The sequence below is a fragment of the Vicugna pacos genome, chromosome 7 (genome assembly GCF_048564905.1).
Source record: "Vicugna pacos chromosome 7, VicPac4, whole genome shotgun sequence".
In the NCBI taxonomy this organism is placed as follows: Eukaryota; Metazoa; Chordata; class Mammalia; order Artiodactyla; family Camelidae; genus Vicugna; species Vicugna pacos.
This window is the reverse complement of record NC_132993.1, coordinates 66,563,983-66,583,834: the sequence shown is the minus strand read 5'-3', so window position 1 is coordinate 66,583,834 and position 19,852 is coordinate 66,563,983. Positions and strand designations below refer to the sequence as shown.

At 38.8% G+C, this 19,852-nt stretch overlaps 2 protein-coding genes across 8 annotated transcripts in view; one reads left to right on the top strand and one right to left on the bottom strand.

Annotated features, from left to right (window-relative positions):
• Nucleotides 1-9,513, top strand: part of CROT (carnitine O-octanoyltransferase) — a 39,143-nt gene extending 29,630 nt beyond the window's left edge. For all 5 annotated transcript variants that reach the window (XM_031679701.2, XM_031679693.2, XM_031679692.2 and 2 more), the window contains 8 exons: nucleotides 269-352; nucleotides 433-540; nucleotides 768-898; nucleotides 3,833-3,956; nucleotides 4,801-4,879; nucleotides 4,965-5,058; nucleotides 5,180-5,299; nucleotides 8,641-9,513. In XM_031679701.2, the coding sequence (XP_031535561.1) occupies nucleotides 269-352; nucleotides 433-540; nucleotides 768-898; nucleotides 3,833-3,956; nucleotides 4,801-4,879; nucleotides 4,965-5,058; nucleotides 5,180-5,299; nucleotides 8,641-8,761 (861 nt within the window). In that variant the 3' untranslated portion in view covers nucleotides 8,762-9,513. The remainder of the gene's footprint in view (nucleotides 1-268; nucleotides 353-432; nucleotides 541-767; nucleotides 899-3,832; nucleotides 3,957-4,800; nucleotides 4,880-4,964; nucleotides 5,059-5,179; nucleotides 5,300-8,640) is intronic.
• A 1,936-nt stretch (nucleotides 9,514-11,449) lies between these two features.
• Nucleotides 11,450-19,852, bottom strand: part of LOC102537160 (phosphatidylcholine translocator ABCB4) — a 59,559-nt gene continuing 51,156 nt past the window's right edge. For all 3 annotated transcript variants that reach the window (XM_072965081.1, XM_072965082.1, XM_072965083.1), the window contains 5 exons: nucleotides 19,512-19,668; nucleotides 18,319-18,516; nucleotides 16,669-16,875; nucleotides 12,225-12,371; nucleotides 11,450-11,700 (listed from right to left, as the gene is read on the bottom strand). In XM_072965081.1, the coding sequence (XP_072821182.1) occupies nucleotides 11,479-11,700; nucleotides 12,225-12,371; nucleotides 16,669-16,875; nucleotides 18,319-18,516; nucleotides 19,512-19,668 (931 nt within the window). In that variant the 3' untranslated portion in view covers nucleotides 11,450-11,478. The remainder of the gene's footprint in view (nucleotides 11,701-12,224; nucleotides 12,372-16,668; nucleotides 16,876-18,318; nucleotides 18,517-19,511; nucleotides 19,669-19,852) is intronic.

Sequence of the window (19,852 nt, the reverse complement as noted above, 5' to 3'; positions counted from 1 at the left end):
TGATTCATGTTTACTTTACATCCCTCCCCATTACCTAAAGGGCCCTAATTAGGTGCTTCCAACTTTAAGTATTTGTTCTTTCTCAGAAAATAAAATACATCAGTTACTATACTGTAGAATATCCATATCTTCATCATTAGGAGGTGAGACATTTGAGAATTTTGCACTTTATTATGTTTTGAGAATGGAGGGAAAGTGAAGAGAAAATACAGGTTCAAATTTTGACCTGACATAAGGTGTTGAAAATCTTGTATATTTTCATTTTAAGCACGCCCCTTTTGATGCAATGGTTATAGTAAACATCAGCCATTATGTTGATCAGAAGATTATTGAGACTGAAGGAAGATGGAAGGTATGTTAGAACAAATATTTCATCCTTTTTCTCCTCGTATTTTTATAGATACAATATTTTTAAGCGTTCTCTATTTTCAGGGTTCAGAAAAAGTACGGGATATACCGCTTCCAGAGGAGCTTGTTTTCACTGTGGATGAAAAAGTGTTAAATGACATCAACCAAGCTAAAGCCCAGTATCTCAAGCAGGTAGATTTTTCACTTTTCTCTCAGATGGTAATACTTTGTTTTTTTAACTACTATATGTAAATATTAGGCCATCATCCAAGCATGAAGGCATAAGCCATTTAAAAATTAAACTTTTAACACCTTTATTTGTGTCTGATGACTACTTTAATGCAAATGATAATTTGGGTATCTTTGGAGTATTCTCCTTAGGTGATTTTTCACTGTTCGCATTTAATTCTTTTTGTTAGGCATCTGATCTGCAGATTGTGGCGTATGCCTTTACACCTTTTGGCAAAAAGCTAACCAAGAAGGTGATGCTTCACCCTGATACGTTTGTTCAGCTTGCACTTCAGCTGGCCTATTACAGACTTCATGGACGGTGAGAACCATTCATTTCCCATTTTCACAATCTTGTTGTTGTTTTTGGGGGTGGTAATTAGGTTTATTTATTTATTTTTAGAGGTGGTACTGGGGATTGATCCCAGGACCTCGTGCATGCTAAGCATGCAGGCTACCACTTGAGCTATATGCTTCCCCCATTTTCAGAATCTTGGAGTCCAGGGATACATCTTTACCATAGTTAACCTATCCTAATTCCTCAGTGTTTTTCTGACTCCTCCCAGTTGGCACTGCATCCTAATTTGTACTTTCATCAACCGGGTTCTTAAGAGTTCCCATCTGTGACACTTTCACAATCTTTCTGTATTCGGGTTTTTTTGGTTTTTTTTTGGTACTTTTGAAGTATCTGCCCTCTTGTAATACAGGTTTGCCATTCTTTGGAATTCAGATCATTTGGTTTTCTTACCGCCTCAGTTTTCTCATGGGTTCATGAAAGATATGATTTAATAGATTATTCAGTCTTTACTCATTTTCCGGCTGGAGAGATGGTATGTTGTGACTTTCTACATCCTAAGCAGTAGTGGAAGCTCCTTGATCTTGCTTTTTAAAATGTAATCTGAGAATATATATCTTTAAGTGGGATGTTTAGATCATTTATATTTAATATAATTATCAATAATATTGGAGTTAAGCTTACAGTCTTGCTGTTTATTTTCTCTTTCTCCCATTTGTTTTTTGTTCTTTTTTATCTTCTGAATTCATAGCATTTAATTGTTTGATTTATCTCCATTATCAGCTATACTGGGTTTTTTTTTCAGTAGGGTTTTTACAAATTAGATCTTTAACTTATCACAGTTTACCTTCAGATATTTTCCATTTGAAGTGTAATGTAAGCACTTGGAAACAGAATGCTTCTCTTTTGCTTCTCCCATTCTTTGTGCTCTTGTCATACATGATACTTGCATATATTTTAACAACCTCACAATGGACTACTATTTTTGCCTTAAATAGTCAGTTATGTTTTACCACAATGAAAGAAGATAAATAAAGCTTGCCGTTGTAACTAATTTTAAGTGTATAATCCAGTAGCATTAATAATATTCACAGTGTTGTGCAGCCATCACCACTATCTGTTTCCAGAATTTTTTCACTACCCCGAACAGAAACTGTGTACACATTAAGCAGTAATTTCCCATTCCACCTTCTACCCCAACCCCTGGTAATCTCTAACTTATTTTCTGTCTATATGAATTTGCCTGTTAAAGATATTTCCTGTGAGTGGAATTATACATTATTAGTCATTTTGTGTTTGGCTTATTTCACTTAGTATTTTCAATGTTCATTCTGTTTATGGCTGAATAATATGCCATTGCATGAATATACCACATTTTATTTATCCATCTGTTGATAAACACTTGGGTTGTTTCCACCTCTTGGCTATTGTGAATAATGCTGCTATGAACATTCACATACATGTATTGGTTTGAGTCCCTGTTTTCAATTCTTAATGTGTCTGTAACTAGGAGTGGAATTACTGCATTGTGTCGTAATTCTATGTTTAACTTTTTGAGGAACTGCCAAACTATTTTCCATAGTGGCAACACCATTTTACATTGCTGCCAGCAACATACAAAGTAACAAGTAATTGTTCAACATCCTTGCCAACACTTCCCGTTCTGCAGGTTGTCTTTTCACTCTCTTGATAGTATTCTTTGATGCACGAAGTTTGTAATTTTGAAGTCCGGTTTATCTGTTTTTCTCATTTGTTGCCTGCACTTTTGGTGTGATACTCAAGAAATCATTGCCAAATCCAATGTTATGAAGATTTCTCTGTATGTTTTCTTCTAAGAGCTCTATAGTCTTAGCCCTTACTTAGGTCTTTGATTTGTTTGGAGTTAATTTTTGTTTATGGTGTATGGTAAGGGTCAAAATTTATTCTTTTAAAAAATTTTTAAATTTAACTTTTTGGGGGGTTAATTAGGTTTATTTATTTTATTTTTAGAGGAAGTACTGGAGACTGAACCCAGGACCTTGTGCATGCTAAGCATATGCTCTAGCACTTGCTAGAGCTATACCCTCCTAGCTATACCCTCCTCATCAGTGTATTTTTTAATTTACCTTGTGATTTCTCCCTGACCAATTGGTAAAGAGTATGTTGTTTAATTTCTACATATTTGTGAAATTTTCAGGTTTACTTCTGTTATGCTTTTTTACTTTCATTCCATTGTCATCGAAGAAGATACTTTGTATCATTCCAGTCTTTTTCAATTTATTGAGACTTGTTTTGTGACCTAATATATGGTCTGTCCTAGAGAATGTTGCATGTGCACTTGAGAAGAATTTGTATTCTGCTGTTCCTAAGTGGCATATTCTATATATGTCTTGTAGCTCTAGTTATTTATAGTGTTGGTGAAGTCCTGTGTTTCCTTATTGATCTTCTGTCTACATGCTCTATCCATTTTTGAAAGTTGGGTATTGAAGTCTCTAGCTATTGTTGTAGAGTTGTCTAGTTCTCTCTTCAGTTCTGTCAGTGTTCGCTTCATATATTTTAGAGCTCTGTTGTTTGGTGCATGTATTTTTATAATTGTTATATTTTGATGAGTTAAACACTTCATCAATATATAATATCCTATTTGTCTTGTTTAGCCCTTTTTACTTAAAATATATCTTATCTGATAATAATATAGCCACTCCACCTCTTTTGGTTACTATTAGTGCAATACCTTTTTCCATCCTTTTACTTATAACCTCTTGATGCTTTGAAACATTTCCTATTATACCCGGCCCTATGTACCAGAGTACTTTTAGCTCTTTGATATTGAAAATAGCCTCTTTGTTATTGAATGTCTCAAGCATAGTCTATATTATAGAAGTTAGTCTCTGACCAAAGCCAGCTTTATTAGGTAAACTCTCGTGATAACACTAGAGCATTTTCTTGCTCATGACAGATTCTTTCTTTCATTTTTTCTTGTAGCCCTGGTTGCTGCTATGAAACAGCTATGACAAGATACTTTTATCATGGCCGTACAGAGACCATGCGATCATGTACAGTAGAAGCAGTCAGGTGGTGCCAGTCCATGCAGGATCCTTCTTCCACTGTGAGTATTTGAAAAGAAAAAACAGAAATTTTTTGTTCTAAAGGAAACTTGGGCCCTTAAATAATGAACTTCTTTACTTCAGTTCCCTTGGATTGATAAAATACTTTCAAACCTTTTTTTTCCTGAAATTTTTACACATTTGTTCATTTGCCAGTAATACATATACTTGGAGAGAATAAGAAACAAGGAAGACTTGAGAAGCCCATTTGTGTCATTTTCTAGGGGAAGTATCTTCAACACCTTGAGAATTTCACTACTATTGATCTGCCTTTAGAATAACGCTTGTAAAATGCAGACTCCCCCCAAACATCGTTAAAACAAAGCTTTTCTTGATGTGGTTGAATGTTTTTGAAACCTGATTCTTGTTTTCATATATTAAAAGTAGAACAGCTTTATACTTAAGCAGTTAGACAAGAGGGCATTTCCTTCCCACTGCTATTTTGGTATTGTGTTTATTTCTTTAGTTTTGATAAACATAGTTATGCACATGCTAACTTATTTTAATTTCATGGAGCTGCTTTGTTGTTATTTTTATAGAGCTGTGCTTTAGTTTTGAAATCACAGTTGTTTCTGTCTTTATACTTGTTAATGTCATGTCAGTGCTGCCCACAAGTTCCTATTTTCTTATTCCCGGAAAGAAATAATGAAGTTACAGGGCATATAGGAAAGAAAAGACAGTGGAATAAGTGAGGAAAAGACAGAAGTATGATGTGTCTCAAGGTCTTCCTAGAAATTGTTTTTCTCTCCCAAATTACCCAAATCCTAATTACTCTGAGCCTAGGTTTTTTTCTCGTTTAGTTTCTATACAGTGTGTTATTGACGTATCTCTTGATTTTTAACACAGCTTTTGGAGCAGCAGCACAAAATGTTACAAGCTTTTGCCAAACATAATAAGCTGATGAAAGATTGTTCAGCTGGAAAAGGTACACTGGGATTGTTCCAACCTGTAAATATTTTTTCTAATGCTGAAAATGTTTTTCTAACTTCAGTTTTGGGGTTTTGTTGCAGGATTTGACCGTCACCTTTTAGGTCTCCTGCTCACAGCAAAAGAGGAAGGTCTCCCTGTTCCGGAACTCTTTACAGACCCACTTTTCTCCAGAAGGTAATACAACGTAGTGTTTTGTGATATTGTCAGTTTCTTTCTTACTGAATGTTAAAAGCTTTTCAGAAACAATATAAGCTTCTGTAAGCCTAGTAAAATGTCCTTTTTTTGTGCTGTACAGTGGAGGAGGTGGAAACTTTGTTCTCTCAACAAGTCTGGTTGGCTATTTAAGAGTCCAGGGAGTGGTGGTTCCCATGGTGCACAATGGCTATGGATTTTTCTATCATATCAGAGATGACAGGTGAGGCTGCCCCTTTTATTCTTCCTGTGCTCACTTCCGTTGGTGTGTCTTTCCTACGCTGTGATTTGGATTGCGTTGCCATAGGTCACTCACTAGCTACATGGATAATTATTTTTACCACTTAGGCATTGAACATGTATGTTTCTTTTTCCTGGTTTTGGGATATTTCTCAAATCAGTCCTTTAGGTGTTCTGTGCAGAACACCATTTAGGGTTGACTTGGTAATCATATCATCATCCTCCTCAAAACTCAGTACCCATAATTACCATATTTGTTCTACCCAAGGTATTATATGGTAAGTTCAGATAAAAATTTGATGCCCTTTAAATATGTAGTGATTAGGGCAGTCATAGCCAATACTAATGAGACCAAGACGAGATGCGGTAGATTAGTTTATATTCAAAAAAGGATGTTTTACCAATTCAAATGCATTTCATTTCAGTTGTACTGGGTTTGACTTAAGTTTATGGAAAGAGTGAGAAAGCAAATATTAAAATCTGGTAGGGGAAAGAGAGGTGGAGAACAGGGTAATATGGAATTGACAGAAAGGCTTGGAAGATCCCCTTTCAGAGTCTGGCCGTCTCTTCACAGGGGTCTTTCAAAGCTTGGGAGGCTTACTTAAAAATAATGAGGCTACATTTAGCACTAGGTGAGTAAAGAGAGAGCAAGCTTGGAGGTGTTTCATGTAGAGTGTGAAAAATTGGAATGATAATATGTCTGATATATTTCAGTTTCTAAAATAGTTTTCCTACTTTTCCTTTTTTAAGGATTTATAGTCAGTGTTTTTTTTTTCTCAAAACTTGATCATCCGCTTTCATGTCAAGCATAATCTCTGCATAGTCAGTTGTAGCCAACTGTGTTCGTTGTACCAGACCAACAACAAGTACCTTGTTGGCACCTAAGTCTTTACATGATATATTCCCATGGTATTCAGTTTGTGTACATTAGTCTTAAAATTAAAGGTTAAATGATGAAGGTTAAACATAGATCTTATTGTCCTTTTGCCTAATAGAGGTCTAAAATCATCATCACATCCAGAGAATAACTAAGGATTCTAACATACTCCCTGACAAGCAGTGAAACTTATATTGCATGCAATGGTAAGAGTTTAGGCCAGATAGGCCTCAGCTGTCTGACTTTGTGAAAAATATATTTTTAATGATCCTGGGACAGAACTTCCTTTCACTCATTCAGGAAATATTTAGTGAGAATTTACAGTGTGCCAAGGATTATTTCGGGTGCTAAGGATACAAGACAGACAAGATAAACCCTCTTACAGGTTTTATTTTCTGTTTGGGAAAGAGGAACAAAAGCAAACAAGTAAGCAGGATAACTTCAAATAGTGTGTAGCGATGAACGATGTGAAGGAAATAAGCAAGTTGATGTAATAGAGACAAACCGGTGGGGAGGTGGAGCCTAGCTTTGTATGGGGGGGTGGGGGTGGGGATAGGGGCTTGGGATGGTGGAGAACGAGGTGTTGAGGATGCAGCGGAGTCAGTCATATGAGTGAGCAGCCCAGCAAACGGCTCTCCGGAGTCCAGTGAGTGCTCTCTCCAGCGCCTCCACCCAGCCTCAGTCACCGTCTTCTCCCGCCTAAGGCCACAGATTCTCTGTGGTCTTCTTGCTCCCTCCTCTTCTTCCCTCCAGACCAGTCTCTACATGACAGCTCTGATGGCCAAATGTAACTCAAGTCATATTGTTCCCCTGCTTAAACCCTTTTAAGGGCCTTTCCTTTCCCTCCGGACAGCCCCAGCATCCTTCTGTGATCCCCCCCAGGACTTGTGCTCTCATTTACCTCCCGGCTGTACCTCCTACCCCAGCCATGCCAGCCCCTCTTCTTTGAACAGCCGAGCTAGCGCCCTCCTCAAGGCCTTCACGGGCAGATTCCCTCAGCCCAGCAGTCTCCTCCTTGAAATACGTGCATGGGGGACCCCCTCATTTCATACAGATACTTGCTGTCATCTAAGAGGCCTTCCCTGACCATCTAACATTGCACGTTCCTCCCTTCCCCACACACACCTGCTGCATTGTAACATTTATAGTAACATTTATAGCGTGTGTGTGTGTGTGTGTGTGTGTGTGTGTGTGTGTGTATTTCTATCTTATCTATCTTTCCTTCCTGGACTATAAGCACACAAGAACATGGTCTTTAATATGTTTTTGTATCCCCAGCTCTGTACCAATGCCTCATAAATACCTTGCACTCAGTAATTGTTTCACAGTGACTTTGAGGTTGAACATAAGTATATGGGTCTGAGGGTAGGGAAGACCTTGGCATTTGTAAGGAACAGAGGCAGTATGGCTATCAATTAGCATTTGAGTGCGCGGGCGGTAGAAGAGATTGAAGAGAGGTAGACAGGACTTCATCTGGTAGGGCAGTGCTCTCAGCCCTGAGTGCATGTGAGGACACCTGGAGAGCTTTAAAAACAGCACTTCTGGGGATACTGATTTGGGTGGGGTGGTCACTTGATATAGGGCCTTGTAACGTGGTAAGGGGTTTGGATTTTCTCCTAAAAATAGTGGAAGCATTTTTACCAACTTTAAGTATGAAAGTTACATGTTTTATTTACATGTGAAAAGGACCACTGGCTGCTGTATGGAGTATAAATTAGGTAGACAGTAGTATGAGCAAGAATGAGATGAAGGAAGTCAGGAAGCGTGGATGGTAAGTTGAAGGAAGTAGTTGATTCTTGAAGGTGAAGAGAAGTGGAGGGATTTGAGAGATACTCTGGAGATAGAACCAGTAAGATTTACTGACGGATTGCTGATTGTGATGCTGGTATTTACTGGGATGGAGAAAATTAGGGGAGAGATGGGTTTAGGGGCATGTTGGGGTAGAATAAAGAATTTTGTTTTGTACATAGTGACATCAAGATTTCTGCTAATACAGTAGTATGTTTATATTTAACAAGAGAAGATGTCAGAAGGCAGCTGGATACATGAAGCTGGGGTTCAGGAAAGAGGTATACATTTGAGTCGTTACGATGTATGCATGCAAAATAGTTTTCAAACGAAATACATGGAAATTGAAAGGGATTTTTTTCATTCATTGCTAAGCTTGAAACTGTGTGACTTAAAATGCCATTTCAAAAATAAATCAGTTTTTAAATTTTAATTGAACTACATCCTCACTGTAAAAAATTTGTAAAATATGGAAAAATGTAAACTCTGGCTTCACCGTCTCTTGTGTCAGATTACTTTCACCTAGGGTGAGCAAGAATTCGTATTTCATATATGGATAGCCAGGTGGGATAAAGGTCATGGCTCTGTTCACCATCATCATTTGGAGCCTTTTGGCATTGATTTTAGCCTTGCACTTACTTATTATTTGTGTTTCACAGGTTTGTTGTGGCCTGTACAGCCTGGAAATCATGTCCAGAGACTGATGCAGAAAAGCTAGTTCAACTGATTTTTCGTGCTTTCCACGATATGATGCGGCTGGTGAATCCTGCTCACCTTTAGAGACTAATCATTTATTAAGAACTTACCAAAACATATCATTAAACTGGGTGCCGGGAACGGGTTGGTGATGTGAGATAGGAAAGAGTGTTAAATGCAGCAATCATTAGAATTAGGCTCTGTAAATTCATTCTGACACAGAAACTAGAAACACTTATAAGTTTCCTCTGATGCAGCAGCAATGCAAATTACGGTATGGTGACCAGAGAATTATGCAAAGTTTAAGATAAGCCTCAACAATGCAAATCTACAAGTCTTAACAATGCAAGTCTAACTCTGACTCTTAAATATCTTTGTTGGTACTCGTGTAGGTAATAAATCTTCTCTCTGAACATCATCGTAGAGTCTACCTTCCAGCACTTTAATATCTTCTAGTTGCCAAAGGAAATGAAATATATGACTGGATGCTAATTTCCCTGAAATCAATGATTCCACATTGATTTACAAGCCTACTATGTTTGGGAAAGACCACTACAATTTAATGAACTTAAAAAAGAGAGATTCTGTTGAGCAGACAGAAGAATTAGGCTGTAGTAAGGAGGTTTACATCCTCTGACAACACACAAAACTCTTACAAAATTTATTCTAGTATATGGTTGTAATTAGTTTCGTGAATGTAAAATTAAAGCACTTATATTTAAAATCAGTAACTTTAAAAGGATTAAATATTAAGATTCTCAGGATTTTAGTTTTGTGTTTTTCCTCTGTTCAATTTTTGTAGTTTCTACTCTCAGGAAATAAAATTGTGAAAGTCATATAGCTTCTTGTTTTGTGTTTGAATAAGTGATTCATTCCCCTTTGACCTGCTTTCTGATAAGTTATGTATTGTGTAAAAATCCACCCAAAGCTTACTGTCTTAACAGCTAATCATTTCTCATGATTGTGTTGGTGGACTGAGCCCATCTGGATGGTGCTACAGCTGTCTTACCTGAGCTAGTCAAGCAGCTGCCCTCACTGGGCTGCGGGATGAGGCTGGTAAGTCTAAGACGGCCTCAGCCACTGCCTGCGGACTTGGTGGCTGGGACTGACTTCTGTACACACCAGTGGGGCTGTTCCAGAAAGGAAATGTAGTAGTTGCAAGGCCTCTTGAGGCCTAGGCTCTGAAGTCACAGTAAAGTCACACGGTGTCACTTTTGCGTTCTGTTGGCTAAAACAAGTTACAAGAGCAGTCCAGATTCAAGAAAGGGGAGGAGGAAATGCTTTATTGGGGGCCATTTTGTAGCAGGCTGCCACAAACATTACAATCTGTTTAGCATACTGACTGTATATGTTCTCTCTTGGTCCTTTTTTGGTTACATTTTCCTAAGTTCTGAATTTGATAAAACTGGTTCATTATCACTGTTATTTCTTTGTGAAAGCATTGAATTGACTTCTGTGGCATTTGATATCTCCTTAACAGTTACTGTAGAATAGGAAGATGAAATCTGAACTATAGCCCTCTTTGCTCACTAGTACACTGGTTGATGAGATTGCCAGGCCACTTATAATCATTTGGTTGGTTGTTTTTAAATAGTGTCTAAAGAATTGGGTATTTTAGAAGCTGATCACCTCCTACAGAGAAACTGCTTTTCACTCATGCTTAACATGTTTCCCTAACCTGCCTGAAGTCAAGAATCAGTTGGAATGCTGTTTAAGGAGACATTCATGGGCCTTACTCAGACCTTCTGAGTCAGAATTTACAGGGGCAGATGCCACATGATCTTTATCAGGCAAGTTGGAAAATAATAACACAAGAGTAGATTTTCTCACCTTAAGTCACTACGGTACCTGCCCTTCGCCACACTTTCCTCTTGGTTAACTGAAATTCAGTCTGCTGCTACACATGGTTACATCTGAAAAATTCCTTGGGACTATGCGGTTTATTACAGATAGATGATCTGATCTGGATAGTGTACTGACCTAAATGACCTGTCACAGAAATGAATGGTTATTGCAGCAGTAAATTATGGAAAAAACACTTTAGAGTGGTTAGCTGCCAGAGGTTGCTTACAATATTTCTTCTTGTTCGCCATCTAAACATAGTTCCTCCTTGTAGAAGTGGATTAATATTCTGGGAAAATCTAATTATTTGTAAAAAAAAAAAAGTAACACAGTTGCTATAGAAATAGCACTTTATTGATGTTTCCAATGTTTCAAATCGCACTAATATGTGGAATTTTTATTAACGAATTTTAAACATTTAAAAAGATGCCTCTTTCTTGCTTTATGGAACAAATGTGTGCTTATAGTTAGCTTGTTTAAGGACAATTCCATTTTCTCTTGGACTCTGATAATAAAGCTGGGAATATATTTTCTTTAAAAAAACCTCAGTTCCCTAATAGAATAATTTGGAAATTTACCAAGGGGGAGAGTAGACTGTTACTGAACAATGTATTTTTCCTTTGTAATGAGGAAAATTGTTCCCAAACCACATTGTCATCTACCCAGGCGTTTAGGACTGTAAGAATTTTCCTTATGTTTGTGACTTCTAATTCTACAGTTTTATATACCTAAACTTTGCTCTTAACTTTTTCCGTGTGTTTCTGATAACTCAGAGCTAAGCTGTTTTCATACTTCAACAAGCCAAGTGTCACCTCTAATCCTAAGTTTCAAATGCTGTACTATCAACCCCCAAGTTGTATGTTCTAAATTGATCTGGAATAAGATAGATCTCTATTTCTTGATGAATTAATAGCTCTTTTACAAGTCAGAAAAAGTTGTAGAATGATTTGAATTTATTTTTAAGATACACTATAACAAGAGTTCTGTGCTCCGGCCTGGACACTGACCATGGAATGATAGATGCCTTTCTGTGCCAGCAGCTGCTGATGCGTGCCATGCTCCATGACTCTGCCGTTCTCAATCACCACGATCACGTCTGCGTTCTGGATGGTGGACAGGCGGTGAGCAATCACGATGCAGGTGCGGCCTTCCCTGGCTTTGTCCAGGGCTTCTTGGACAACCTGTTGACCGAACAACCCTTATGTCACAAATTGTACAAATGAGTTTTAACAGTAAAGGAAATCTAAGTATTTTTACCATCCATCCATCCAAAAAACAATTACCTTTCATTTCTTTTCTCATCTCTGAATCCTTAGCTTTATGCATGTGTTTTAACATAATCGACACTGCATGCAGTTATGTTCTTTATAATAAGAATGGACACTCACACGAAATCTTCACAAGTGTTCTAACTAGTCAGAAAATGATTTTACTTAACTTGTACGCTTTTGAGTATTTCCCAGTTTCCATTATTAATGTGCTAAAAATATGACTCATGCAGTTTTGACTTGAATGCTTTACTTTTTTATTTATAAAATGTATATGTGAGCATTTTGGAAAATTTGGGAGATACTAGAAGGAATGAAATGAAAACATTCTACCTCAGACTATTTCCATTTGTTTAGTTTCTTCCCCGTGCTTACATATTTTTTCCATGGTTGACTGCACAGAAGAATTAAATGGGACATGAGGTGGGAGGCTGTACCTTTTCACTTTCCGTATCCAGAGCAGATGTGGCTTCATCCAACAGCAGGATTCGAGGTTGTCGGATGAGGGCCCGGGCAATAGCAATCCTCTGTTTCTGACCTCCCGAAAGCTGAGTCCCCCTATCTCCCACTCTGGTCTCATACTTCTGCAAGTTAGCCATTAATAAAGTTAATAACATTCTAACCCAGAAAATCCTAATGGTATACTGAACAAACTCATACTTCTTAACATTTGACAGTTTTACTTACAAAAAAAAATATTTAGAATCAGTAAAAAGTTTCTGTAACAACTTCCAAGTTGCTCTTTTAACAGTTCATTTTCAAAATCAAACTAGAAAATTAGTGACTTTAGTTGTCAATGGTATTCTGCAACAACTTCACAAATTGCTATCATTATCAGAACGCCAGTAATGCCAGGCAATCTGCTGTCACTGAAGCCCTAGAACGGTTACATGTTCATGATTAAGGTTTAGCATTCTTAACTGGAAATATTCCTATGACCCACATGGAGCCTAGTGTTTTCTTTTTAAAGTTCATTTATTCGCTTAAATATTTACTCACTACGTATTAGGTCAGAACTGTGGGAAGCAGAAAAATGAATTCACCTTTGTTCTTACCGTGGAGGAATTTATAATTGAAAGAAAAAAAATCCAAATATGGTCGAGTATGGAATGAGTAGAAAAAGCAACATGCTGTGAAAGATCAGAAGAGGGAAATAGCAATTGCGTGGAAGAAAGGGGAGCTAAAGTGAAGAAAAGATACCTTTGTAGAGAAGTTGGGAAGCTGGATGTTGAGAGAACATTCTAGGCTGGAAAAGCAAATGCTGAATAAAGGCACAAATTGAGTCGGTTGAGTTTGCAGTGAACTGAATTCAGTGTATTGAATAAAGGCACAATATTTTTTAAATAGTCAGTTACAATGCGTCAACTTCTGGAGTACAGCATAATGTCCCAGTCATGCATACACATACATTCGTTTATAGTCGTTTTCGTGTTTTTTTTTATTAAAGGTTATTATGAGATAATACAGTTCCCTGGGCTATACAGAAGAAATTTGTTTTTTATCTGTTTTATATTATAGTAGTTAATATCTGCAAATCTCGAACTCTCAATTTATCCTTTCCCACTGCCTTACCCCTGGTGACCATAAGATTGTCTATGTCCGTGAGTCTGTTTGTTTTGTACATGAGTTCATTAGTGTCTTTTTTCTTTTTTTAGATTCCACATACGAGTGATATCATATGGTATTTTTCTTTCTCTTTCTGGCTTACTTCACTTAATATGATAATCTCCACCTCCATCCATTTTGTTGCCAATGGCATTATTTTATTATTTCTTGTGGCTGAGTAGTATTCCATTGTATAAATACACCACAGCTTCTTTATTGAGTCATGTCAGTGGACATTTAGGTTGTTTGCATGTTTTGGTTATTATAAATAGTGCTGCTATGAACATTGTGGTGCATGTATCTTTTTGAATTAGAGTATCCTGTGGATATATGCCCAGAAGTAGGACTGCTGGATCATAGGGTAAGTCTATTTTTAATTTTTTTGAGGAATCTCCATACTATTTTCCATAATGGCTCCACCAAACTGCATTCTCACCAACAGTGTAGGAGGGTTCCTTTTTCTCCACAGCCTCTCCAGCATTTATTATTTGTGGACTTTTGAATGATGGCCATTCTGACTGGCATGAGGTGATAACCATATTGTAGTTTTGATTTGTATGTCTCTGATAATTAGTGATATTGAGCATTTTTTCATGTGCCTATTGGCCACTTACATGTCTTCATTGGAGAATTCCTTGTTTAGGTCTTCTGCCAATTTTTGGATTGAGTTATTGGGTTTTTTTTTTTGTTGTTAAGTTGTATGAGCTGTTTATATATTCTGGGAATTAAGCCCTTGTCAGTCACATCACTTGCAAATATTTTCTCCCATTCTGTAGGTTGTCATTTTGTTTTGCTTATGGTTTCCTTTGCTGTGCAAAAGCTTATAAGTTTAATTAGGTCCCATTTGTGACTATGTGTTAAGGGTTGGTAAGCCTAACCAACTTGGAAGGTTTTCAGTTTTCTTTGTGAATGAGTGATTTCTAACTACAGCAGAATATGACAGTAAAAATAATTAAGCTCTACATGGGCTTAATCCGGTTGTACCTTAGATGCTGGATGAGAGCCACAAGATGAACAATCCTGCCATCAGTTTTAGGGATCTCAAGTCATCTTTCCAGGACTCCTCAGGTTGACCAGTCACTGAGAAAATTGTTTCACTGAACTCTTACCTTTGTTTTCAAATCCATATTGATTTCACTGCAATTTGGGTACAGTCGCAGCAGCTATAATGAGGCAATAAGGAGTGTTGGGGACCATGGAAATTGGAGAGTACAGGTCCTTTCCAAAGAAATTTAAAAAAAATTAAAGAAAAACAACCTTATAACAAAAAGAAAATTTTTAATGGAACATAGACTTCAACATAAAGCATAAATCATAAAATTTTTAGGAAAAAAATGGACAAAATCTTCAGGATCAAGGGCTAGACAGAGTTCTTAGACTTGATATCAAAGGCATAATCCAGCATATATTCAGGGGAAACTCTGATTTGAAAAGATAAGCACCCCAACATTCACAGCAGCACTATTTACAATAGCCAAGACATGGAGACAACCTAAATGTCCATCGATAGGTGACTGGATAAAGAAGTTGTCATATATCTATACAATGGAATACTACTCGGCCATAAAAAAGAAATAATGTCATTTGTAGTAACATGGATGGACCTAGAGATTATCATACTAAGTGAAGTAAGTCAGAAAAAGATGATAGAAGAATACCACTTATATGTGGATTCTAAAAAAATGACACAAATGAACTTATTAACAAAACAGAAACAGACTCACAAACATAGAAAACAAAGTTATGGTTACCAGTGGGGGAAGGCAGGGGAGGGATAAATTAGGAGTTTGGGATTGGCAGCTACTAACCACTATGTATGAAATAGGCAACAGGGTCCTACTGAATAGCACAGGGAACTATAGTCAATATCTTAAAATAACCTATAATGAAAAAGAGTGTGTGTGTGTGTAAATGAATCACTATGCTGTACACCAGAGGCTAACACAACATTGTGTATTGACTACTTCAATTAAAAAACAGTCTGTAAAAGGAAAAATTGATGAATCGGACCTCATCAGAATTAAAAACAGCCTTTGCAAAAGACTGTCAGAAGCATGAAAATATTTGCCAGCTGCATTCCCAACAAAGGGCCAATAACTAGAATATATAAAAACAGTAAAAAAAAAATCCAATTAGAAAATGGGCAAAAGATATGAAAAGATATTTCAAAGAGGAAATATAGAGAGCAAGTAAATATGTAAAAAGATGTCCAACCTCCTCTGCCATTAGAAATTGCAAATTAAACCCACACTAAGATATCACCATACCCCTATCAATGGTTAAAAAAAAAATAGTGGCAAAGATTCTGAGAAAATGTATTGCTCATACTTGCTGGTAGGAATGTAAAATGCAAAGCCACTCTGGCAAACAGTTTAGCAGTTTCTTCAAAAATTAAATATGCAGTTACCACTGGCCCAGCAACTGCACTCCTGGGCACTTATCACAGAGAAATAAAAACTAAGATTCCCACTAAAACCTGTATACCAATTTAGCAGCTTTATTCTTAAGAGCCAAAAACTGGAAACAACCTAGATGTGTTTCAACAGGTGAGTAATTCAACAAGCTGTGATCCATTCTTCCTCAGTAATAAAGGGGAATGAACCACACTTACACCCAACAGTTGCAGGGAATGCTGAGTGGTTGTAGGGAGCGAGGGCTGGGAGGAGGGGTGTGTGGCTATAAAAAGGCAACACGAAGGATCTTTGTGGTGATGTGAACGTTCCACAGCTTCACTGTGGTCTTGGATACACGACTGCACAGGCAATAGAATTGAACAGAATTAAATACACACGTATGCAAGTGCATGCAAGTGAAACTGGGGAAGTCTGAATAAGGGCTGTAATACTGTAATATTTTTGCAAGGTGTCATTAGAGATAACGAGGTAAAGGATACTAAGATCTCTGAATTCCTTACAACTGCAATGTGAACCTATCATTATCTCAAAATGTCTTAATAAAAAAGTACCACAAAGAGATAAAGCAAACATGGCCACAGTCTGAATGCAGCCCACAACCACCAGTTTGAGGAGACTTAATATCTCCTCGTTTGTTTCTCATGACATCTGTACCAGGTAGACATAGCAACTAATATTCCTCTTTACCAACAAGGAAACTTGGTATCATGGCGCTCAGTGTCTTGTCCGAAGCCGCAGTGCTAGTACTCAGACCAATTCTGTTACAAGACTGGGTTGGAGTGTAACTTCAGGAACTGTCTGAGAAGGAAGACAGTTTAGGGTTGATTCTGATTTCACCCTAGCAAGTCGCCAGTTCACTTACCTGGGGTAAGGTCTCGATGAAGGGGTGTATGTTGGCTGCTTCAGCCGCACTCACGATTTCAGCCATTGTCACAACCCGGCTGTTGTCTCCGTAGGCAATATTCTCGGCAATGCTGCAGTCAAACAGGATGGGCTCCTGGCACACGATTCCCAGTTGGGCTCTGAGCCACTGGATGTTGAGTGTCTTTGCATCTTGACCATCTAGGAGCTAAAAATCAAAGTCAACAAACTATAGGAAGGGCTTAAAAAAAAAAAACTGAACAGTAAGTTAAGCATTTAGGACTGTTGCATGCAGCCATCAGCTGTTTGTGAAATACCGAGCCTCACAGCCTGTAAGCTCTTACGTTGTTGGAGGCCAACACAAGGATTGTTACAGTGATTAGACCATCACTTTCTTGTTCTACCCGGCAAAATGGTAGCACATCTGGTCCAGTCTTTCTACATTACTCTCTTTGAACCTATCCACCCTCTCCAGACAAGCTACCATTCTCTGCCTTTAAGAAGTCCGCTGTCGCCCAATTGACTCCCTCTGTTTAACTTGACTTCATCCTCCTCCTCCAGGCATCCCAAGAAAATAAGCAGATTAGCAACATGGCCTCAGATTTTGAAAGCTGGTTACCTCCTGTACTATCTCCACCTCTTTCCCCTGAGAACTACCACCCTTGAACTTCTCTCCATTTCTCTGACAGCACTGAGGACAAGAGTTCAATGGAAAGTGGACAAGCTCAAAGGGCAGTATCTTCATCCTTGGAAGAATGGTTTTGTTGATGGGCATTTTGATTATTTTGTGTTTGCTGTAAGCAGGAGGCATGACGCTTCTAGAGGAGCCTTGTGAGGTGCGAAGTGAGAATACAGCTCCAGCCAGGCAAAGGTCATGGGTGAAGCAACAGACAGCAAGAAGTCCAACTAGTTCTGGCCTCTCGATAAAGAAAGAAATTCCCCCCCTTGCATTAGCACAGCACATCTACAGTGTTGCTGAGCTGGTTTGCCTATATTCAGACCTTCAGAGTAATTGTCATAGTGGAAGCAGATTTTGTCCAAAGAAGAAACAAGGTTTAATCCTCTAGTGACTGTCTCAGTGGGGGTGGGCTCCCTGAGCTAGGTCAGTGGGTACCATCCCAAGGTAATAAGAGATGCGGGCATTATCGGCAAGAGCCACGTCTTCACTCATGGAAGACAGCCAGGGGCCAGACGTTACAGAATCAGTGCTGGAAGGCAAACAGGAGAGGGCTGGAGGGAACGATCAGAGAGAGCCTCGAGTTCAGGGTTAGAAAAGGCAAAGTGGGAGGAGGAGGGAAAGAGTCCTGGAACCTACTCAGAACTTAGGTAGGAGTTTGTCACTTCCCTTATTAATCCAGGAGGCAAGTGAAGGTTCACCTAGGAGGATCAGGTGGACTCAGAGGATCAGGCAGGGTAGAGATCAACTTCATATTCAGTATTTTCTGAACTACATTCAATTTCAGATGTTCTACCCTCCTGTCCCCAAGTATTATCTGACTGTGGGTGCCAGTGTAGGGTTTAGAGAATGGTCATTGTACCAATTCAGATTGTAGGGCTTGTCCAGATGTTTTTCATCATGGGAAGGAAGACTGGTTTAGCCACTTGAAATATTGCCTTAAATCAGGTGACTAATTGAACAAACTGTGCTCACCACTTTCCCAGCCAAGGGGTCGTAGAACCGCTCCAGGAGCTGGACCACCGTGCTCTTCCCACAGCCGCTGCTGCCCACCAGGGCCAGGGTCTGGCCCTTCTTCACCTCAAGGCTCAGCCCCTGAAGCACAGGCACGTTGGGCCGGGTGGGATAATTGAACACAACTTCATGAAGTGTTACGTTTCCTTCAAACTTATCCTAAAAAGAAAAAATATATATATACACACACACACATATTTATATGTATTTATGTTGCTAGTATAATTGGTCTGATAATTACTGGAATAAAAAGTATAATTGCAAGGCAACCTTCCCAAACACTACAGTAGGGAAACAGAAAATTCATGTTCAGTCCAAGTACCAGCACCAGTTACTACTGGTAGCAAGTTGTTATATAAAATTAAGATGGGAGCAGGGGTACAGGGTAGATTAACAGAGTTGTTATCTGAACTCGATTTCCGGTTCATTGAAGACAAATATGTCACTTTCCCAACTGATGATTCTGAGGCTGGAGCCAAGTCAATGGTTAAAGGCTCAAGGGCTGGGGCATTCGGGGCAGTTTCCAACTGCAGTCCCAGTGGGCAGCCCCATTCCCAGCCCCGGCAGCTTCTCTGTCTCTCTCTAGCTCACTCACTGGGCAAAGCAATTTTCTCAGAACATGACATTCCCAGTCAAGTCCCGAAAAGGCTGTGTTAAGTCCCCATCTCTTTACCCACGCTGCCTCCTGTGCGTTAAAATGTGCAGCGGCTTGGGTTGTGCACAGAACACCAAGGGCACGCAGATCTAAGCTGATGATAGTCAAGTACAGGCTGATTCCTCCTGCTCTGAATAAAATGTGATTAAAACCAAAGAGCTAATGCAGTTACATACAGAATTCTGGGCACATACCGTTCAGGCAGAAACGACTTACCACTGGCATGGAAATTATTCAGTTCTAGTACCTCTGGATTTGGTGTTTGTCTTTTGGTTTTTTTACTTTTTGATGTGCTCAACTTCAGAATCCTTGCAACCCCCTATGAAATTTTAAAGGGCCAGGAAAATTGGCCAAATTTATCAGCCTTGTAAGTATCACAGATCTAGCTAAGTAAACGTCAGTGTGGTCACTACGAATTTGTCCCCTAGTTACAATCTAGCAGACGGCACACCTTTAGGGAAAAATTAACCAAATGCTCATCAGACAGCAGGGAACTCACGGGCCTCAGGCCATCCTCACTGTCGCTGTCAATCAATGGTTGTCTTTCAAACAGCCTAAATAAGCAGGCTGCAGACAGCTTGGCTTGGGCATAATCTGGAGCAAAGGAACTCGCGTGTCCTAGAGCCACGGCGCCGAGCACGATTGCTGAAAACACCCTAGATGGAAGATAAGCAATTAAAAAAATTAGCTCATATAATCAGCTCCATGATGGTTCAAAGTCCAAAGACACTGCTTACCAGTTGATGTCTTCACTCCCTCAGCCATCTGCCCTACCCATCCCACACATATTTCCACCAAATTCCAGGACCAAAGGAAAACTGGAGGAGAGGCCGGACCCAC